The sequence below is a fragment of the Notechis scutatus genome, chromosome 4 (genome assembly GCF_049901735.1).
Source record: "Notechis scutatus isolate UNSWTSFEM ecotype Mainland chromosome 4, rNotScu1.2, whole genome shotgun sequence".
NCBI classification, from domain to species: domain Eukaryota; kingdom Metazoa; phylum Chordata; class Lepidosauria; order Squamata; family Elapidae; genus Notechis; species Notechis scutatus.
Genome location: NC_142012.1, coordinates 91,352,826 through 91,368,803, shown reverse-complemented (window position 1 = coordinate 91,368,803; position 15,978 = coordinate 91,352,826). Strand labels below are relative to the sequence as shown.

At 39.8% G+C, this 15,978-nt stretch overlaps 1 protein-coding gene across 4 annotated transcripts in view; it reads left to right on the top strand.

The window, feature by feature from the left end:
- PALD1 (phosphatase domain containing paladin 1) overlaps window positions 1-15,978 on the top strand; it is a 131,371-nt gene that overhangs the window by 73,317 nt on the left and 42,076 nt on the right. For 3 of the 4 annotated variants that reach the window (XM_026681233.2, XM_087964096.1, XM_087964095.1), the window contains exons 12-18: window positions 2,731-2,865; window positions 3,372-3,488; window positions 4,672-4,851; window positions 6,687-6,884; window positions 9,142-9,282; window positions 12,192-12,263; window positions 13,515-13,655. In XM_026681233.2, the coding sequence (XP_026537018.2) occupies window positions 2,731-2,865; window positions 3,372-3,488; window positions 4,672-4,851; window positions 6,687-6,884; window positions 9,142-9,282; window positions 12,192-12,263; window positions 13,515-13,655 (984 nt within the window). Of the gene's footprint in view, window positions 1-2,730; window positions 2,866-3,371; window positions 3,489-4,671; window positions 4,852-6,686; window positions 6,885-9,141; window positions 9,283-11,752; window positions 12,029-12,191; window positions 12,264-13,514; window positions 13,656-15,978 lie in introns of those variants that run through there. The other variant, XM_087964097.1, reaches the window with a different exon arrangement.

Below are 15,978 nucleotides of genomic sequence, written 5' to 3'. Positions count from 1 at the left end.
CTTCAAGTCCATCCACCAGTTACTGTAAGTATATGAGGTAGACCTTTAGAAGTTTGATATCAGATAACTGAGCTCTGTCCTAAAGCATTTTACACAAATATTGCGATAAAAGCTGCATGCTCTACCAGTGAATTGATGTGAATATAGAATTCCTTATCTTCTTTGATAGAGTGATGGCAAAACATTTTTCACAGCTGCTTTTTGATGGCAATCTCTTGGATCTTGATCTGTCAAATCAAATTATTGAAAAAGGTTGCCTTTTGTTGTCAGCATCATCACTCAAACAATATTCAATCGTACTAAATTAAAATGTACGTAATGTTAAATATTTGGAGGCCTAATAAAAGAAAACTTGAGAACCAGTGACACGCCTGCACATAAGTGTGACAGTGTTGCCTGTGAAGTCATACAAAGAATTTGGGTACCAACAATAAGTGGATAATACCCATCAATGGTTCCCTTGGACATTAAAATCAAATGAGACAATGAAGCTGTTGGATTCATGTCTGGATTCTTCAATGGACTGGATAAAGAAAAAGAAGCTATGATTGAACCTTGATATGGTAGATTGATCGGATTGATTGCCTACAGCTCCAAGAATTTGGTTTAAAAAATCCAATTTTAGATGGGATTGCACTCCATCAAGATTAAACGTGCATTTTTCTGGATCACCTAATGCTTGAGGTCCAAATGTTTGCATAACCATATGTGTATTTGACCAGATGCAAATGACTTATTGTTTTGGATAGGAATAGACTATAGTCATAGTAGGACATGTTCTTATACTCACATGATTTTACAGGAGGCTACTCATAAACTTGACCCACAAACTGGAGGTGATGTAGTTTTTTTAGAGACTGTGTTTTTGTGTCACACCAGGTTTAAAGGAGCTGCAATGGCTACCTATACATTGTGTGTCAGACTTCAAGTTTTTAATAATGACATTTAAGAACAGGGATCTCCAAACTTGGCAACTTTGGGATTTGTGGACTTCAATTCCCAGAATTCCCCAGCCAGCATAGCTGGCTGGAGAATTCTGGAAATTGAAATCCACAAGTCTTAAAGTTGCCAAGTTTGGAGTCCTCTGTTTAAGATCCTAAATGATTATGTATATACATGAACGTTAAGGTTAGCACGGCTTCTTGATGGAAGTATCTCAAAGTGTTTTCTCTGCTATGGTAGTCAGCCAGACTGATGTCAACATTTTTTTCTTTCTGCAGCCAGTTGAAATTCTGGCTTTTTATTAAACTGTCTCTATGATTAATTATTGTTCCTGAAAATCTGTGCCTCTCCACTACTAAATTGAGGTCACTACAATTTTATTCTTTTAATATCTTTTATTTTTAACATCTATTTAATGACTGTAAACACCCTGAGTTTCTTGAGTTACGTGGGCTGTAAATAACACCTTAGCTATCATCTCTAAGAACTGAATCAACTTCTGAATAGGCTACCTGATGGAAATTTGCTTGGCTAAATCTAATTCAGTGCTTCCCTACTGGGTGTGTTGAAAACTTCAGAGTGCCATCTTGTGGCCTCTGACATGTTGCCTTTTTGTTGTTGTTTTGTTTGTTCTTTGCACTGGTGCTTGCTCCATGGAATATCCTCTCCCCTGAAATTTGTCAGGCAGCTTCTGTCACATCTTCTAGATGCCCGTTAAATGTTTCTCTTCAGCCAGGCTTTCCTGGTATAGAAGTTAGATGAATGGACATGGAAGGCAATATGCTACCAGTACGTTTCCAGGTGCAATTCATGATGTTGGTTTTCACCTTTAAAGCCCTACATGGCTTGGGACCGGATTTCCTGAGTTATCACCTTTTCCCAAGAGTCTCTAACCATCCAATTAGATCTAGCAGAATGGACTGCTGAAGATTTGTCAACCAAAGAGTGTCAGCTGGCACGGACTAGAAGATTAGCTTTTTCCACTGTGACCCTTGCTCTATGGAACATCTTCCCTTTGGAGATCATCATGGCCCCAACCCTGTTAGCCTTTTATAAGGTCCTAAATATCTGGCTATGTTAACAGCCTGAGGTGCTGAAGGGCCCCATTTCCTGGATGTATTGCTAACTGGCCAGGGGTAGGATTCAACCGGTGTTACTACCGGTTCGGTGGCTATGTTTTGCGTGCACATACGCGCTTCGCACACACGCGTGTGTGTAAAAACCCTTAAGCTGTGCCGCCTGGAGAGCTGAAAAGCGCAGCGCGCAGGTGCACAGCGCTTGAAAAGCCACTTTTTTCCTGCTTTTTCAACCTCAGCTATGCCACACAAAGCAGCTGAGGTTGAAAAAGCAGGAAATAAAGGACAGGTAAGAGCCCAGGAGGGCAGGTGGGCCAAACAGCAGCAAACACAGAACTGGTTCTGTGTCTGCTGCTCTTCAGAGCTACCGGTTCTATGGAACTGGGCAGAACCAGCAGCATTCCACCCCGGTAACTGGCCAAGTATCTCAGTTGCTTTGTATATTTGTTTTGGCTGTCTTTATTGTTTTCTGTTGTTTTAACTATAGCATATAAGTTGAATTGCAATCAGAATCAGTGACTGAAATGGGAACTATAGTAACCAAAGGAAGGAAGGAAGGGAGGGAGGGAGGGAGGAAGGAAGGAAGGAAGGAATGCACCTCTGAGGCCTGAAAACCAGATCTTTTGTTGAGTTGAAGTGATGACAAGTACAATTCTTGGGATCACCCCCTGTTCCTGAAATTGTCCTTTTCTGTTTTCTTCTGTGCTGGCAGTATCCCCTGGCTTTTGCTCTCAATTTCAGTCGATGGATCTGCAGGCACCCTGAGCTGTATAGACTTCAAGCCAACATGAATCTGTCAGAGCTTACAATCACAGCGGAACACATAACTAAAGGAATACGGGTCCTGGTGAGTGCCCTGTGTTGTATCTTCTTAAATCTTTGGATTTCTTTCTCAGAGTTCCTTTCACAGTCTGAGAGTCATTGTGTCAGATAGTTCAGTTAATAGACCATTATAGCAATATTCTTGTTGCTGAGGTTGAGTTCAGTTCAGAGCTAGGACTGTTTGTTCCTCTCAGTTGCCTTGAAATTAATTTGTAATCTTCTCTAAAGTCAAGTTCTTAAGATTCTCCCTTGCATTTATAAGAAAAGCAGTTTTGTTTTGTTTTTTAATGTAAAGGTTCAGCAAACTGCACATATAGCTTATTTCTTCCATTATTATTTGCAGCAAACACAGTAAGCTTGTGTATCTCAAAACAACAGGGTTTTTTCTTTCTTTGATGTAACCATAGTTATTGCTGTCCTTCCTTTGGAATTTGCATTGGATGAAAGAAAACTTTTCCACGATAGAAATAAAAAATGTTCAGTTTATACGTAACAATAAACAAAGGCTTCATAAGTTTATCACTGCTGTAGGTTGTGGATGAACGGTTTTCTCCAGATGTTCTTAGTACCATCAAAGACATGAATGTGGCCAACTTCCGGAGGGTTCCTAAAATGCCCGTGTATGGAATGGCTCAGCCGAACTCCAAGGTAAGTGTGGTTTCCAGAAAGAGACTGTTTTGGAACCAGTCAGTTCAAACCTGATTCCCAAACTGGAATTTAAACAAAAGCTATACTAATGCTTCTGGATTTTCCAATGTGGTACTTAACTGCAGCCAGCCTCCCTTCCACATAGGACCTGTATACTGCACAAGCCAGAAAGAGGGCTGAGAAAGGATCTACAGATCCTTCACGTCCTGGACAAAATTGGTTTCAAGTCCTTCTCTCAGGACGTTGCTATGGGACATTGCATGCCAAAACAACCAGACACAAAAAGACACAAAGTTTCCCCCCCATGCCATCATTCTGCTAAACACCTCATTCCCACAGCACTGTCCTGTGTCTAAAGATATCTAACCATGTAGTAGGGCTGTATTGTTATTATCCTTTTTATCTTTCCTACTACCTTCTTCTAGTGGTATCTTATGATTTACCACTTCCTGTTTGTATTTTATGATTTATGATTGTGTTATGATTTATGATCTATGACTTACCATTTTATTGTTTGTATGTACACTGAAAGCTTATGCACCAGAGACAAGTTCCTTGTGTGTCCAGCCACACGTGGCCAATAAAGAATTCTATTCTATTCTGTTCTGTTCTGTTCTGTTCTGTTCTGTCCTATCCTATCCTATCCTATCCTATCCTATCCTATCCTATCCTATCCTATCCTATCCCATTCCATTCCACTCCAATTCCAATTCCAATTCCACTCCACTCCTAATGGAATCTAGCAGAATCAGTAATATATTGTAAAATAGAAGTTTCTTCATTGAAATACTTTTCTGTGATACTCCTGGAAAATAATTGTGAGGTTTTTTTTGAAAGTCATAATGTTTTCTTCCCCATTGACTTGGCCATTATCAGAATTCTCCATCCCATTGCCTGTCTCCGCTTTACCTCATATGGTCAAGGCCAAATATATTTTTCAACATCTCCATGCTTGTCTGCTCAGAGATTTCTTTTCCACTAACTTCACTTCAGAAACCCTTTTATCAAAGCTGATCTGAAAGAAGCTGCTGCTGAAGGGGTCTCAATAGTTCTTTGATTTATTCATTTGATTTATTTGTAATACCCTAAGGGATAGGAAGACAAGACTTATCATCTGTTAGATCTTTGTAGATAATTTTTCGGGTTTTCCTTTTTAAGACATTGTGACTTTTCTTCTGTTTAGGCAATTGGGAATGTCTTGAACTACCTGACAGATGCAAAGCGGAAACATTCTCACATCTTATGGATTAATCTCCGTGAAGATATAGTTCTAGAAGAGAATGAACAAACCTATACCCTACGGGAAGTTGGCAATCTGGAACAGCAGATAACAGTACCTGTAGCATCATCAGAACAACTAGAGGTGAGACCTTGGATACTTGAACTTTCTGTTGATTCCTCTGCCTATTTGTGCTACTAGTAAATTTCTTACTATCCACAGAGGTCTTGATAGCATATCCAGTGAGAATGAATTCAGTGTTGTGCTGTGGAGATGGTGCAGGGATGGAGAATGAGCTTTAGTAGGTAGGAGTGAGTCATCTTTCTTTGTGTTCTCCTGAGTGAAAAAAAATGCACTTCCTTGCACTTACTCTTCTGCAAGCAAAAGGTGGAAGAAAAAAAATCCAAAATTACTGATTTTTCCTCTTCCACATTTTATAGTCTTAATACATCAATTGGCTGAGTTCCTTATTTAAAGCAGATAAATGTGCTTGTGATATTGACATAACCATTTTTCTCATGTCCACATGAGTGTATCTGTCACCATCAACAATGTTTTAAACCTAAAATGAACTGGAAAATGTTTTTCTATTTTTAGAATGGTTGCAGGATATGTTCTTCTTATAGAATTTACTTATTTATGGCTAGTCCTCAATTTACAACCACAATTGGAACCAGAATTTGCAGGAAAATCAGGGTTAGTCAAACGTTCCTTGACATGGGACGCAGAAGATAATTTTCTATTCTCCAATGGAAAAGAAGTCTTGTAAAATACAATGTTTTTGGCAATAAGCGATTAAAGACAGGCATTGATTCCTGTAGACATCATAGGCAAAGTAATTTCTTCATGTCATGTAATTCTTCTTGGCCATAGCTGGGAGCGTGCCCTTTTGTGCATTTACATATGACAACAACAGTCCAATTCAATTATTTTCACAAGGACCTTCATATAAAATATTTTTCCAAATTCCATAAACCCTGGTAAAGGTGTGGAAGGTGCATATCATCACATGTTCAGGGAAAGAAAAGACCAAAATAGGTATTGTTAATACTTCCTTCTACTAAAGAGACATCAAGATGCGATGTAACAGACGTTGTTCCTAGTCTTTGTCTGGCTTATTTGCAAGGCCTGGTTGTTTTGTACTCACTGCTCATTGCAGTTTGAATGTTGAAATGATCAATGCATCATGAGACGAGGGCTTTTGTTTTCAAGATATTTTTCCGTAGAGTCTGATTTTGATTTGAGGCTTAGAAGAAGCGACTAAAGCCGTGGTTCTCAACCTTTCCTTCACCACCAGCTGCTTTCAATACCTTTTGTGGTCACAGATCATGGCCACGAACCCCCAAGAATTAATTCAAGATTTCAATCATAACATTTCTTCAAGCTTTCATGGGATTCCCCCATGATGACACTATGCCCCCCCCCCCGGTTGAGAACCACCGAACTAAAACACTGACTTAGCTGGATTATAAACCTTTGGCAATACTTAGTGCAACACTTTAACCATTGCATCACACTAGCATAGCAGAGACTGATAAAGAAAAAACAAAGATTTTGATTTGTGTACATTTGAGGTATAATATGAGCTTTTGTTAGAAACACTAACTTTGTAGATTTACAGAGATTCTATATTGGACAGGAATGAGGCTTTTTTGCCTTGTAAAATTATGCAGCGTTTTTTCCTCAATTGAATTCTCCCCCCCCACATTAATGTATGCGTTGTAAAGATAAATTGCATTACATAAAATACCCAATCCGCCAGTTTCTTGTGGGAATACTTGGTTTTCTGTTTCTGTGTATCAGTGTACTCTCTGACCTGGTTCCCTCGAGATGGGTTTCCATAATTCCTTTCCTGATGGAAAGATGGGCATTGTATTCCAAGCTACCTGCAGGGGGCATCGGGTGAGAGAAGATTAAACTTCCTGAAGATAGAACTGAAAGAGATGAATAACTCCCTTGTTTCTTTGACACCGCTCCAGAAACTGGAATCTGTCTTGAAGAATGATCTGTTGAAATCCCAGAAACGGATTGAGGTTTATTTGGAACAGGAGAAGCAGATGAAAATGTTGAAATCCTGCTTAACCATGCAGGAGATATTTAACCAGCACAAAAGCAACTGCCAAGGGCTGGCCTACAAACGGATCCCAGTTCCGGATTTCTGTGGACTGAGGGAGAAGGTAAGCAAGCACCTTAGAAATATCACGTCTGCTGCTTGGGGTAGGTGAAAAGCTGCCCTTGGCAAGTTTCCTATTCTATATTTTAGCAGTTCTTGACGTTGTTTGGGAGTATCTGTGTGTGTGTGAGAAGAGGGAGAGACAAAGTTAGGCATAAATCTATATATATATAAAAGCAAAATACCACTCATGCATCATCACAAAATCTCCAGAACCGTAAAGCCTACAAACTTGAAATTTGGCACGTATTGTTCCTCTTGGCTTCTAGGTGCTCACTCAGAAAGGATTTTTTGAAACAACCATCAGAGCATTAGTATTTCATATATTATTCTTAACACGCTCTGATGCTAAGGAGTTCTACTCCCCCTCCCCACCTGAAAAGAAATCTGTTCCAAATGCAAAACACAAGCAGAGGAGAGGAGTTTCAATTTCACAGCAGCAAGCAGCTTTAGTACAGAACTGTTGAGCCCAGGCTCCTTGCTGTCTCCTTGCTCACACAGCAAATACTGTTTCAGTTTCCAAACAGCCCTCAACTCTCACACACTGACAGGACGCTAGCCAGATGAATACTGATGGATGCTGGTAGGCAGGAGCACAATTTTTTCCCTTATTTTCCTCCCCAAAAATTAAGTCCGACCACATTGTTTCGTAGTGAAGCATCAAGCTAGTGCTATACAAATAGAATCAGTTATGACTGCTGCTGTTAGCAGTATAATTACTTTACAGTCTTCTGTTGTTGCTTAGTGCTTACTTAGTTACCCCAAAAAGATGGGTCCAGTGTGTTTTATTTGAAAATTGCTAGTGTGTCCATTTTTATTTAACACTTGAGTACATTTATCTCACTTCAGTAACTTCAGTCCAAATTTTGATTCTGAAACTTCAGCCAGTGCCGCTTCTTGTTTAAGTAACCCATCTTAAATAGGTAGGAAGTTTTAAGAAGGTGGCCTAATTTGAAGGAAATTGAATGCCCTGCAGTTCAATAATCAATAGTCAAGAGAAGCTTAGTATATGTGCAACCCATCATTTATTATAATGGTCATTGACAATTGAGATAATTTTATGTCCTATAAAAATAAATTGAAGGGGCTGCTTTGAGATGATTAACAAATGATTGTTAATTGAAATTATATATCCACCAATATCTGTGTGATCTTACACAAACAGATACGAATGATAATATTTCAGAATAGGAAATATTATTTGAAATATAATATGAAATATTGTAGTATATAGTATTATATGTACATATACCTATCTACCTATCTACACACACACACACACACACACACACACACACACACACACACACACAGTTTCCCCCAAAATACAACTTACTCAGAAAGTAAATCCTAGCTTGATTTTTTTATACGTGAGCCCAATATAAGCCCTACCCCCTCCAAATAAGCCCTAATTAACACCCCACCCACTCCAGGGTTATAAAAATAAAAATTAAAAGCTAGGATGGGGGTGGTGGAGCTGCCCTACTACCTACCTTTAAATAGTTGCAGCCAGGCCTCGCAAACCTCGGTCCATTTCTTCTGTAGCCAGCAAGACTTTTCTGAAGGCCTCTGTGGCCAATAACAGAGCTCCAAATCAATCCAGAGCTCTGTAGAGGCCTTTCCTAAAGACCTTTGTAGCTGATAAAAGAGCTCCTGAAGGCCTCTGGCAGTGAAAAGGAGGCCGGGGGTGACATGTGTAAGTGAAGTGAGTCAGTGGATGACATTTTCCCCCCTCCAAAAATAAGACCTTGTCCCCTTTTTTGGGTGGCAAAAAAATATAAGACAGGGTCTTATTTTCGGGGAAACGTGTGTGTGTTTGTGTGTGTGTATGTGTGTGTGTGTGAGAGAGAGAGAGAGAGAGAAATACTATTCTAAAATATTTCAGAATAGAAACAGACTTATTTCTTAATAACTGGGATCTATGCACATCATTTATACCCTAGGTCAAGTTTTAAAGAACATGTACAATCAATCAATAATGACAGGTAGTCCTCAATTTATCATCATTACTGAGACCAGAAATATGGTCACAAGTCATTATAGCCAGAAGTCAAGCATTCATATGACCAGAAGTAATTTTCTAACTTTTTCCGTCATTAAGTTGAAAATATTCATTTGAATGGGCGTTTTTTGAAGGGAAACTGGCAAAAAAACATCAAACTCTTCCATTTAAGTGGTTTGGAAGTTAACATTTGTTATTTTGCCATGTGAGAATTAAAAAGAGTAATTTTTTCATGACATCTTTGATTTGTTGTCCCTAGGACTTTGATCAGATGCTGGAAGCCATGAAAGGTGCGCTGGCTGAAGACTTACACACAGCCTTTGTGTTCAACTGTCACAGTGGCAGAGGAAGAACTACAACAGCCATGGTTATGGCTGTCCTCATACTTTGGCATTTCAATGTATGTGCTCCTTTGGAGAGGCATGGGCTGAACAGTCTAGAGTTATGTAGAAAGTGGGACCTCGTATCTCGAATGAAATCCTACTGCAGAGGCTATCAAAACCCACTTTATTTCAAAGCTGGGTCAGGTTTTAATCTTTCACACTACTTTGGGAGCTGCGTATCTGGAAGGGAAGGAAATAAAATAAAGTGTGATATTAATTTCTCCAGATGTTGGCAGTCTTTGTGGTCCCCTCTGAGGAGCTATGTAGCAAGGTCTTCCTAATCTTTCTAAATTCATATTTACCTCTTCATCATCCATTTAAAAAAGCTTTTCATGTTTGCAACACAAGACAATTCTCCAAAAGAGACACCTTATCTTAGTTCTGATTATATTGCTCCATGTTGAAATATGATGGCTTCCTTTTTGTTCAGAGTATTGTTCAGCCCAAAAGCAAACACAGATGGCTGAGGCTTCTTTACTTTTATAAACACAAATGAAAACCACCCATTATTTTGATTTCTGCATCAAACCACTTAGAACGAACATAAATTCAAGGATGGAAGGTGTTCAGAGTATTGCAGAGTAAACACAGAAAAGTAAACACAGATGGCTGAGGCTTCTTTTAACTTCTTTATAAACATATAAAGTAAATTTTACAATACCACTTGTAGATTTCTCCAACATGGAGCAAACTGAAACAGAAGCAGACATGTTACAGGTTCAGAGCAAAACAGCAACTCAGGAGCTCAGAAACAGACATCAGTTTCACTTTAGTTCAACAGGCAAGCAAGACAAACATCAGAGGAGAGAAGCAGTTTCATTTTCAATAGACAGACTCAGAGCTTAACATAGCTTCAGAGCTGCAGAGCTTAATATAGAGCCATGCCTAGGCTACTTCTAGTTTCAGTTTCCAAACAGTCCTCATTGGCTGACTTAGTTGCTGTTCATTGGCTGACCCTGTTACTATGCTCTATTCCAGTTCATGAATATACTCTGACACTTTTCTGGTCGAATTTGATTTTTAAAACAGGGGAACTATTTCTTTTTAAAAAAGCAATGTGGATATGTGTGCTCATGTGTAATTGTTTTGGACCATGATTTTAATATAAATATTCCAAGATGGGCTAAATCAAAGCAGGGTTGTCCAGACCTTTCCCAGGAAATTGAGCTCTGTAAAACTGTCCAGGGTGGTCTTCAGTGAGAAATGAATAACAGAGGTCCATAGAAAATAGCTCACTCAGCTCTGACCAGAAGACAATTTGAGCCATTTTTTTTTCAGAATGAATGCTTGCTTATTATAGGATAAAAGTATTTAGTCTATTTAGTCTATTATCATGTCAATTCTTTCTTTCAAAATGTCAGAGACAAGCTGAAGGCAGTTTTCTTTATTATGGCAGTTGGAATTTGGTCAACCTTGTCTTGTTGCTTCATCCTAACTTAGCAAACTGTGGCTAATTTGCTAACAGTTTGGCAGTAAGCCAATTTCGATCCCTAGATTATAAGCCTGATTTATTTGGAAGTTGGGCAGCCTATTGAATTGCCCATAATCAGAAAAAATAGTGGCTATATTTCTACACCGAATTATTCCCATTCTTTCTGCCATTTACAAACTAAAACAAGGGTCTTCAAACTTGGCAAGTTTAAAACTTGTGGACTTCAACCCCCAGAATGAGCTAACTATGACTGGAGGAGGAATTCTGGGAGTTGAAGTCCACAAGTCTTAAAGCTGTCAAGTTTGAAGACCCCTGAACTAAAACATCACCAGTCCTTCAGTGCACCATTAATAGTACACTTTCAGCCATGCCATTATTCTAAAAGTTGTTCTTGTGTCAAACAACATACCCTAATGACAGGTGTCCTTAATGACAATGGTTTTAATGATCAGGTTGGCCCAAGGAAATTTTTTTGGACCCATTCTAAAACTAGGCCAAAGAAAAAGGAGAGAAGAAAGGACACTTGTTTGCTGCAGATTGAAGAAGCATTCTTTTCTGACTGAAACTTTCCTCGAAACTTTGCCATGTGCAAAGATTGTTTTAGAAAACAATCCAGAATCCTGTGTGGGGTTCTTTGGTGGAGAGAGGGATGTAAAATGTTGCTTCTTCATCTGTGTTTGGTTCTTGAGTCAGTCTTGACTCTGATGACTGCCTAGATGTGTCCCTGTAGTTTCTTGGAAATCTTTTTGGAAGTGATTTGCCATTGCCTGCTTCCTAAGGGCAGAGAGACGATGACTGGCCCATGTTCACCCAGCTGGCTCTGTGCCTAAGGTAGCACTAGATTTTAGGATTGCCTGGTCTCTTAATTCAGTGCTTTAACCAATACACTGGACAGGATCTCTATAAAATGGTTTGCCGGTGATCAAAAAGCTTTTTGAAAGCTGCAGGATATAGTGGTTTACAAAATAATACACTTGTTACAAATCTGCACAAAGAAGCACCCCAAATTGTTGGCAATCCTGGTTTTAGTGTATTTCTTACGTTGTATATTCCAGGGATATCAAACTGGATTTCTTCAAGGGCTGGATCAGCATTGTAGTTCTCTGCGGACCAGCCAGGAGGATGACGAGGATGAGATGGACATCTCCTGCAATACCCTGCCGGCCAAAACGGGGCACCGGTGGGGGGCTGCATGCGTCCCTCCCGTGCCCCGTTTTCGGCCTGGACAGCCTCCTGTAGCACTCTGCTGACCAAAACAGAGTGCTTCAGGAGGCCACGCAGGCCAAAAACAGGGCACGGGGCCTTTGTGTGCGCTTCCCCCCACCTCTGCACCTTGTTTTGGCTGTCAGAGACACCACCGGCCGGTCCTTTGCTATTTCCAGGATCTGGCCTGTGGGCCTTGAGTTTGACAACCCTGATATATGCCAACCCTTTAAACCCTTTTAGCTTTTCCATAGCTTTAAAATTGAGGCTAAGCTTGTTTTGTTGCTGCAGGGAATCCCTGAGATCATGGAGGATGAGTTTGTGAGTGTGCCTGATGCCAAGTACACAAAAGGAGAATTTGAGGTTGGTGTCTTCTAATGCATGCTTTGTATTTTGTTAATGTAATGCTTTTCCAGCAGGGAACCTTCACGTTCATAAATAAATTCACAGACTGAGTTTGAATTCCATGCCAACCCTGCTGTGTGTGATTTATTCAATAAAGTGTATTTTAATTTAGCAGTGGGAGTATATGCACGAAACAGAAGCCATCTTGAACAGCTTTGAACACAAGAGCCCAACCTGAAATGTTACATTGACATGAGTTCTAAACTGGCTGTGTTCTGATAGGCCAAAATTAAAAATATTTTAAGCATTCTAACCAGTTTTTACATAGGTTTTGCTATGCTACTTTCATAGTGACATCCTATAAGTAGATTTGTACAATTCCTTTTTAAGGCAGTTATGGGTAGTTCACATCTAAATGTAGTGGCCAGTTGCAAGGAAGGAAGGAAGGAAGGAAGGAAGGAAGGAGGGAAGGAAAGTGCTTTTAAATGATGAATAACATTAACACCACAGCAAAAGATAAGATCAGTTAGAGAGGGTACGCAAGCAAAGCTTAGAAAGTTAGCCAAACTATATATCTTTTTGATTTTTTTTTGTATGCATCCTAATGCTCAGAATGAGATAATGAACAAAATGTGCACAAAGCCAAGAAGATGAATTACACTAATAGCAGGCTAAAAGTCTTTCTGTTGACACATTAAGAGCAACGCTTTTGAATTATTTGTTTGAGAAGCAAAACTTGGTGTTCTCATGGCAATTCAGCCAAAAAGACTCCTAATATCTAATAACTAAAATGTGGCTTCCAGCTATCTTCCCTTTTGTGCTTAACATTTTCATTTGAGCTGCCCAAGGTAAATCCGTAACAGCAGGGACACAGTTGATTCCAGCAACTCTACTAATCAGGCTGGAAAAACTTTGACAAGAAGCAAACACAGCCACTAACCAGATAATAACAAGATGCTGGTCGCACACCGAACAGGACAGCTCTGCTAGTTGGGGAATTCTGGGTGTTGAAGTCCATGTCTCTTAAAGCTGCCAAAGTTGAAGAAACACTGTGATATCCATCTCAGGGCTTCTTTAAGTTGTTTTTTTTTTTAAACGATGCAAGGAAGATATCTAAGTCCTAAGCTTTGCCTTCATAGATAAACTGTGTTTCTTACATCTGTAGGGAGATGTTTTCTGTGCTAAGTGTTTAGTCACTGTGTGAGAAAAGAGACTCCAGAAGGGAAAAAGCTTCATAATCAGCTCTATGGTTTGTTTTTAATCTGCCAGGTGGTGATGAAAGTGCTTCAGATATTGCCAGAGGGACACCGGATGAAGAAGGAGGTCGACATGGCATTGGACACAGTGAGCGAAACGATGACGCCTATGCACTATCACCTGAGAGAAATCATCATCAGTACTTACAGACAGGTAAGGTTGACCTCAGAGAGAAGAACAAAGACAAACAAACAAATTACTGGATGTATTTTATGAAGTTCTGCTCATTTCTGGTCCATTCTGCTGTTAAGACCAATAAGTAGGTGTGGGTGTGATGTGGTTTTAGTCAGCCATGTAAAATTGAAAAGTCTTGGAGTCAGTGGTGGGATTCCACATTTTTTCCTACTGGTTTTCTTTCTTTCTTTCTTTCTTTCTTTCTTTCTTTCTTTCTTTCTTTCTTTCTTTCTTTCTTTCTTTCTTTCTTTCTTTCCTTCCTTCCTTCCTTCCTTCCTTCCTTCCTTCCTTCCTTCCTTCCTCCCTCCCTCCCTCCCTCCCTCCCTCCCTCCCTCCCTCCCTCCCTCCCTCCCTCCCTCCTCCTCCTTTCTTTCTTTCTTTCTTTCTTTCTTTCTTTCTTTCTTTCTTTCTTTCTTTCTTTCTTTCTTTCTTTCTTTCTTTCTTTCTTTCTTTCTTTTTATTGTGCTTTTTCACTTTTACATATCTCAAATTTATTTTTTTATTTTATTAGGTTTGTCAATTGCTTACAAGATAATAGGTATAAGTAAAACATAGTTATGAATACATGGATACATATAAGAAAAATAAAAGAAACAATAGGACAGGGACGGTAGGCACGCTGGTGCGCTTATGCATGCCCCCTACAGACCTCTTAGGAAAGGGGTGAGGTCAATAGTAGAAAGTCTAAGGTTAAAGTTTTTGGGGTTTGGGGAAGAAACCACAGAGTCAGGTAGAGTATTCCAGACATTGACCACTCTCTTGCTGAAGTCGTAATTCCTGCAATCAAGTTTGGTGCGATTAACCTTGAGTTTGTATCTATTGTTTGCTCTTGTATTGTTATGGTTGAAGCTGAAATATTCATTGACAGGTAGGACATTGCAATGTATAATTTTATATACTAAGATCGGACCAAAGGCGGTGTAGTTCTGGTTTTCTAGGTCTAGAATTTCAAGTCTGGTGGCCTAAGGTATTCTGCAACGAGTAGAGGAGTGGAGAACTCTTCTTGTGAAATATTTCTGGACTTTCTCAATTGTGCTAATATCAGATACGTAATGTGGGTTCCAGACTGATGAACTGTATTCGAGTATTGGTCTAGCAAATGTTTTGTATGCTCTGGTTAGTAGTGTGATATTACCAGAGAAAAAGCTACGTAGGATTAGGTTAACAACTCTTAATGCCTTTTTGGCTATGTAGTTGCAGTGGGCTCTCGCACTTAGATCATTAGAGATGAGTACTCCAAGATCCTTGACAGGGTTTGGATCATCAGCAAGGTCTTGACTATTCAGCCTGTATTTTATTTTCTGATTTTTTTTGCCAATATGTAAGACAGAGCATTTATTTGTTGAGATTTGAAGTTGCCATTTGTTTGACTATTTTGATACATAATCGAGGTCTTTTTGAAGGGTAGCACTATTGTCCGTGGTATTGAATAGCTTTACATCGTCAGCGAAGAGAACGCAGTTGCTCTTAATATGATCACAGAGGTCATTTATGTAGAGTATGAAGAGAGTTGGTCCTAACCAAAGGAAAGAAGATCTTTGGAGAGAACTGGTTCGGTATCAGCTGCTCTTCGGAGCTACCAGTTCTGTAGAACCGGGCCGAACCAGTAGAATCCCACCCCTGGTTCAGCCCTTGAGGTTGTTATCCATAACTGAAATTGTTAATGTTTCCCTCAGTTATTTCTTCTGAACTGTTTTACATATGTTAAATGAATATGAGGGTAATATACAATTGTAGTGTTCTCTTTTCCAAGTTTTGAACCATTTATTTTCTCCATTATTCTGTTTTATATAGAGAGCCAGTTTGCTTTAAGGCACCAGGCTAGAAACCAGGGGATTCTGAATTCTAGTCCGACCTTTGGCATGAAAGCTGATTTGGCATCTTTGGACCAATCACACACTCTCACTCCATGACATCAGGTTTGGGCGACAAGCTGATTGGTTAATTTCTGTCGCAACCAATGGATCAACATTCAGTTGATCTGAAAAAAAAGCAGACCCTGCATGTGTGAATGCCAACTGCAACCTTCCCAGCCAGCTTTCCACAAGCAAAGTCAATAGGGCAGGGGTGTCAAACTTAAGGCCGCGGGATGCTTAGATCTGGCCTGTGGGACCACCCTGGAAACAGAAAAGGACCGGCCCCCTGTGCCTCTGCCAGCGAAAATGGAGCTCCGTTTCACAGCAGAAGGTGGCAGGAAGATGTCACAGCCGAAAATGGAGCTCGGGAGCCCATTTTCTCTGGCAGAGCACTCGGGCCACCACAGGCAACCCCGACACAAGTGACATACAGCTGGCTAAGCCCA